The sequence below is a fragment of the Melanotaenia boesemani genome, chromosome 16 (assembly GCF_017639745.1).
Source record: "Melanotaenia boesemani isolate fMelBoe1 chromosome 16, fMelBoe1.pri, whole genome shotgun sequence".
Classification (NCBI taxonomy): domain Eukaryota; kingdom Metazoa; phylum Chordata; class Actinopteri; order Atheriniformes; family Melanotaeniidae; genus Melanotaenia; species Melanotaenia boesemani.
The window spans coordinates 15,967,925-15,974,411 of record NC_055697.1 but is presented as its reverse complement, the minus strand read 5'-3'; the positions used below and the strand labels follow the sequence as shown (position 1 = coordinate 15,974,411).

Below are 6,487 nucleotides of genomic sequence, written 5' to 3'. Positions count from 1 at the left end.
GGAAGAGAGCGCGTTCCTAAAAGTAAATAAATAATAAGAGACAATTGCTCTCCACTCTTGGCTTTAAGAGAAGCTGATAAATAATGTATCAGAACAGATGGCTGGAGCGAGAGGCAACAGGAGAGAAACATGAGCAACTACATCTTTAATTGTTTTAAAAAACATGTCACAACAGGACTGGCGTGCTCCCTGTCTGCTGGCGCTACAGATGTGCTAACAGAGTGTAAGACAACTGCTGCTCTGTCGCTGAGCATGCTTGTCCTCCTTTCCTTCGCACATCAACAAACTACACACATTTACACTAAAAAAAATGGCTGATTAATATTAAAGTGCACTTTTACTTTAAAATCAAACAATGAGAAGGTTTGAGCTCATCATTAACCATCAAATGCTGCTAAATTCTCAGTCCTGTCATCAGGTAAACACTCAGTTTTCATGCATTAACACAATAAAAGCAACTGTCCTCTTAATGAAAACAAGAGGTACCAGGATTATTTAAATTCACATTATCAAACAGGCGTTTGTTGCACACATGTTGCATCTATGTTAGTCCATCTATTCGAGTCCAAGAGTGCATGTAGACAGACCACAGTTGTGCTTTAAAGAGGGTAACAGGACCCCAGTTATTCACCGTTTCTCACAATGATAATTTACAGTCAAATAAATATTTTAATGTTTGCATCCATACAACGTGATCTCTGAAAAGTCTGCTCCAGGATGTTTTTGGAGTCAGCCAAACCAGGAGAAGTTGTGCTTAGTTGCTCATCAAAGTATAGTAGAGAATAACAGGCACAGTCACACAGATTATTAATACATCCACGTTTGCGTCCAGCGCCTCATTTTTTCTCCAGTGGCTCCTTGGAGCAGTGAGGGTGTTTGTCAGAACTGCCAACCAGGATTGGGACTTTTGTGGCTGTGCTGGGACTGGAGCTGTCTCCCCCTCTTATGCCAGCACCGGGCACTTCCATGGCAGGACCCACCGTTGGCCTCACCACCCCGGCTGTACTAACACCAACTCCAGAAAGAACACCTATGCTGGAACCAGGTCCGGCTGCTGCGCTGAGAAGGTTTGCAGACTGCAGCACAGCCTCTGAGTGCTCACGGGCCTTCATGCGCAGGGCAGCCACGCTGGCTGTTCGGTTGCCCTGACAACCATAAGGTGGCAGGAAGGATAGGCCCATGGGGTCAGAAACACAGCAAGAGCACAAGCCATTGCCTGAAAACAAGTTGGGCTCATGGTTAGAGTGTTGAAAGCCAGGTCTGTATCAACTGCCAGTTAATGAAAATTATACAATATTTACCTTTCAGCGTAGCAACTTGTGAGAGGGCCTGGGCATAGGTGGCAGAGTTCAGGAGTGTGCTTGGTATACAGGATGGGAAGAATGGAGCGCCAGGACCCACTGTTCTGTTGATACTAGAGAGAACAGACACAGTGTATCTTGTCTAATTATCTGGTGAAAAATATGAATCTCACAGTTTGTGACATAAGTGCAACAACATACAGTAATCTAAAAGTATCTATATACAATGCAAACTATTTAAATTATTTATTCAGTTTTAAAAGGTACTATTTCTTATTTATCACCATTGTCCAGATGCAGCAGTCTGACACAGTTTCTCAACATTGATCTTTTATGTCGGTCTTTTCTAACCTTTGTTGCATCTCCAGAGGTTCTTTTTGTTTTCTTCCTTGATCCACAGGGGACTGAGAGTTGATGCTGCGAGATGATGGAGAGCCCTCACTCATCTGCTCCTTCCCAACATCAGGGTCAGAGCTCCCCCGCTCAGTCTTCCTCCACTTTGCTCTGCGGTTCTGAAACCAAACCTGCAAAACAAGCAAATGAAAGTATGAATTTAAACCCTAATGCCTCTTAATGCCATCATATAATTTAATTGAATTTAGCTTTACACACACACACACACATATATGTGTGTGTGTGTGTGTGTGTGTGTGTGTTTGTAATCTTTCTTTCTTGCAAGGTTTAAACTCTCCTGCGTATTCATTTGGCATATCACAAACATACAAATCTAAACTTGTATAAGAATTGTTATATTTGATCCTGTTAACAGTTCAAGAAAAGCTGAAGCGAATCAATTGGTGTTTGAATCTGTTTCACTAGTGCTCTAATTTCCCACAGTTTCTGACTTATCCCCAAAACTTTACTGTCCATGCAGCTGAGAACATATAGCCAAGTTCTGGTATCTTAATCGAATGAAGGTCACTGCCTATAACAACATTTAATTGAGCAATTTTTCATTATCATATTTTAATGACTTCCCACTGACAGTTGTGCTGCCCGAGAGAGAGGCAGCTATGATGAAGTCGTTTATTTCCCTATTTAGTGATTGTTTGACAACATCAGATTCGATTAGGACTCGGTTCTAGCAGGCATTAATCATGATGTGTGAATGGAGGTTAGAGTCGGTGTGCATGCACTGCATCCCTCCTATTGTATCGGGGTATAAATGGTGTCAACAGCCAAACAAAACACATGCATTCATTGGGCAAAAAGAAAGGACAACATTTTGGTAGCAGGACAACAATACAGCCAATGGACTTATCTCACCCCTGCACCTTCCAGCTAGAAGTCGCGCCCCCCCATACACACCCATCTCTGAATGGGCTATAATTGCTCCATTAATCTCAATTTGCCGCGTGCTCTTAATGCGGGGGAGGCCCATTGACACTTTACAAAAAGGGGGGCAACAACACTACAACAGAAAGGAAATTTATTTTCTAATAATAATGTAAGTTTAATATCCCTGCATACTGCGGTGGATTCATGTTCAGATTTAATAATAGGAATGTGGTAATCGGATTAGGAGGGGAATAATTTGTTTACAATCCCTAATTTACAGCGCTGGATTCCATTATCAACCCCGCCATTGGGTTTAAGCGATAGTAAGATGACCCTGGGGAACAAAAGGCAAACTATTATATTTCTCACAATTAGATCTGCGCGCAAAACAAAACCCAAAAGCGAATCTGGAATGCAGGAAATTACATACAGGACACATAACTTAATTACATCTGGCCAAGTTTATAACCACGCATATGTGCAGGGCAGGAGCGGAATATAAATTGACAAATTTAAGACATGTGCGTGTGTTTCAGAGTGTGTGGAGCAGGGAATAAGCTAGTGGTTTTTTGACTTTTGCCTTCATTTTAAAAGACGCCGATTTTTCTGTGTGCGTTATGGATGTATTACTGCCATAAGACGCGGACAAATTAGCGAAGAACATTATCGCTGGTTAATTATGAATGACCGATTAATCAAGCTAATCTAATATTCACCATTATGTTGATGTTATTAAAGTGTATCGCTAGAATGACAGATTATCTTAATTTGCCCTCTCTTCCTGCATGGTCAAACATGCCCAGGACACGTTACGTCGCTGCACGCAGCCTTACCTGCACTCTGGCCTCGGTCAGGTTGATTTTCATGGCCAGCTCCTCGCGGGTGAACACGTCCGGGTAGTGAGTCTGGGCAAAGACAGCCTCCAAAGCCTCCAACTGCAAGGACAAAATACACACTTGACAGCTTACTTTAAAAAATAAAATATGATTCAGTCTGTTGTAAGAATTTATTTATTGACTCGTTTTTCTTTCTTTCTTTCTTTCTTTCTTTCTTTCTTTCTTTCTTTCTTTCTTTCTTTCTTTCTTTCTTTCTTTCTTTCTTTCTTTCGTCCTAACATAAAAAGGCCTGCATTAGACTGTAATTAAAAAAATACCTTGTTCAATCTTAAACTGATCATATATAAAGCTTTTCTGTTGTGTATTTGTGATTTTATGACCTTTTGGATCGCATAAAACCAACAAAGACCTGTATTTCCGTTAATGTAAAAGGCAGAACTCTGTTGAATTCTCTGTTTTTGAAAACTTGCCCAACTTGTTATTGATTACTACGTTCAGTGTCTGTGGTTTTGTTTTATTCTTTAAAAAGGGTTTCATATTACTGTTTTCGATTTTTTTTTCCCCCCCTGGAAAATAATTACCTGTTGCAAAGTAAATGTTGTTCTGTTTCTGCGCTGCTTCCTGCGTAGAAACCCATCGTCAAAATCTGCCGGGGCGTGATTGGCAAATCCACTTGAATTAACTGAAGATGAATAAAGTTCATTAAATTAATTCAGCAGTTCAAATAAAGTTTATATATAGTGAGACTTATAAGTCTATTTTATATTATTAGACTGAATAAATGTAAGAAGGAAAAATTGAATGTGATGTATTAAAAAGAAATGCAGAAAAAAAAAGACAAGATAAAATTTGGACAAAGCGAATATTATTTTATGTTTCCATTAGCTGCATGAAACATTGATGTTGAGAGTCTAAAGGGAACCATGACGGACTAAGAGCCATGACTCTCAACATCTGTGTCCGGGACAAAACACCCCCCTCTGCCCCGGGGCCAAACCACCAGCGCTTCACACCAACACAGCCAGCAGACTGACGCAGCAGAGGGGGGAACCACATTTAACCCTTTATATCCATTTCAGTTTGTGGGAAACACAAAAGACCAGTTTCTTTCGTAAAATATTTTAGAGATACAACCAGACAATTTAGGGTTAATTTTCAAGGACAGAAAAAAAAATTTGCCGGATTTTGAAGGTAAATTATTCCAACACAAATATGGCATTAATAGAAAAAAATTGTTTGATAATAATCAAATGAGTTGACTTATAAAATCTAACATTTGTAGCCTTAATAGGCCTGTTATCAGGTCTCCATGAAACACCTTGCGCGTACATTTGCGTTCTTATAGGCAAACAAAACTTCAAAGATTAAGCGACATCAGAAGTGCCAGAAGTAATGCGAAACCGTATGAACTTCAATGAAGAAAAAGATGTAAAAACACAAGACAGCAAGCTCACGTGTGTTGGAGCGACAGCACTCTCCCTCCAGCTGAGGCGGACAGTGAAAGTAAAACATCCTGACTCGTCTCCGAGCTGCGAAACTGAAAATGAAAAACAAATAAAAAAAAGTTTCTACTGTGCCATTCTGACCTGAGAAGGAGAAAAACAAACACGTTCAATAAGAGAGGAGGTAAGCTACAGCCGCGGTAGACCTGTGAGATTTCAAAGTTGATGTGAGAAAGCATCCTACCTGCAGAGAAGATGCTGATGAGAGTGAGTTTGCGCTCTGAGAAGCGGTTACCTCTGACTCTGGGAGTGTCCAGATCTCTCTCGCTTTCCTCCTCTCTTTTTCTAGCACACACACACACACACACACACACACACACACACACACACACACACACACACACACACACACACACCCCCCACACACACACACACACACACACACCATGCTCACATCTCTCCCTCTGTCTGTTTCTCTCTGGGAGTGTCCAGATGTCTCTATAACCGTATAACTGTCTACAGAGTGTTAAGGCTTTCAGCTAGTGTCGCAGAATCTCACGCCTAATTGGTCCTAATCGGATTATCACGGCTTTGTCTCTCTCACCCCCAACCCCTGGCGTGTGCGTGTGTATGTGCGTGGGTTTTTGTGTGTCAGAGAAAGACAGAAATAAAGAAAGAGAGAGGGGGAGATGCTCAGAACGGCAGCTCTGCTCAGGTGCCAAAGGGGGAAAAAGAAAAAGAAAGAAAGAAAGAAAAAAAAGATTCATCACAAGTGATTGTTATTCCAGAGTCAAGCATATTCCCTAACCATAAACATGCACACATACCCGTTGCACTTTTTATTTGGTTCTTTCATATATTAAAAAAAGGAGGATGACTGCTTTTGGGTTTTAGATTGACTGTCGGGCGGGTTAATTGCTCGTCAGGGTGTGTTAGGGGGTCCACTTTACAAGGGGTTGCGCATGTAGAACACTCACAAGGCCAAATTTTTGATTTTGTTCACAGCAAGGGGTCCTGCGATTTATTTCGCTTCCTCAGATAAATGATCTGCTGCGGGACCCTTTCAATTAGTTTTAAAGCGCATCTGGGACGACAGAGAGCAGACGCCATGCGTCTCTGAGGTGGAAGCAAAATGAGGCTTCGAGAAGCAGCTGAAATTTAGAAGAGAAGTGCGGGATTGGACTAAACCACATAAAGTGCAGAAAATCCCTTCTAATGGCGCGTAATTGGTTCTGTAATATCATTACAGGCGGATAATGGCCAGTTACAGGGCCCCGCGCTATTAAGGGTTTCCCTGGCGTGCAGCGTTTATGTTATTAAAGGGGGAATATAATGATATTTTAGTTATTAAATGCGCGTAATTAATTTATGCACCACTGAAAATAAAGTTGTTATTATGACCTCGGTGAAGTGCGTGGAGAAAATTGAAATAATATAACGGTTGATAACTTTATCCCAATATTTGGTCTAGACAACTAACAGAACGGCAGGCCTGGAGTGTGTCTGGTTATCAGCGCCTGGCTTCTCTATCCTCTGATGACTTCTTCAGTGACTCTATCTGCTGCTAGTCGACTTGACAAATAAACTTTTAGCTTTTTAGGTTTTGTTTTCCTTGTTTGGGTCTGACCTG

General features: G+C 41.2%; 1 protein-coding gene across 1 annotated transcript; it reads right to left on the bottom strand.

The window, feature by feature from the left end:
• On the bottom strand, window positions 1–5,148 carry drgx (dorsal root ganglia homeobox). The gene is made up of 7 exons (XM_042010664.1): window positions 5,102–5,148; window positions 4,870–4,952; window positions 3,997–4,097; window positions 3,413–3,514; window positions 1,653–1,825; window positions 1,302–1,414; window positions 1–1,216 (listed from the first exon to the last, which is right to left on the bottom strand). The coding sequence occupies exons 2-7, from the start codon at window positions 4,925–4,927 to the stop codon at window positions 837–839; spliced, it is 927 nt and encodes a 308-aa protein (XP_041866598.1). The 5' UTR covers window positions 4,928–4,952; window positions 5,102–5,148; the 3' UTR covers window positions 1–836.
• Between the last annotated feature and the right edge of the window lie 1,339 nt (window positions 5,149–6,487).

Bases quoted from the DNA above. Each gene is read 5' to 3' on its own strand.
- drgx (XM_042010664.1), bottom strand. From the start codon at position 4,927: ATGTTTTACTTTCACTGTCCGCCTCAGCTGGAGGGAGAGTGCTGTCGC. The intron at 1,415-1,652 runs GTTAGAAAAGAC...TGTTCTCTCTAG, and splicing joins CCTCTGGAGATGCAACAAAG to TATCAACAGAACAGTGGGTC. The intron at 1,217-1,301 runs GTAAATATTGTA...ACTTGTTTTCAG, and splicing joins ACAAGTTGCTACGCTGAAAG to GCAATGGCTTGTGCTCTTGC.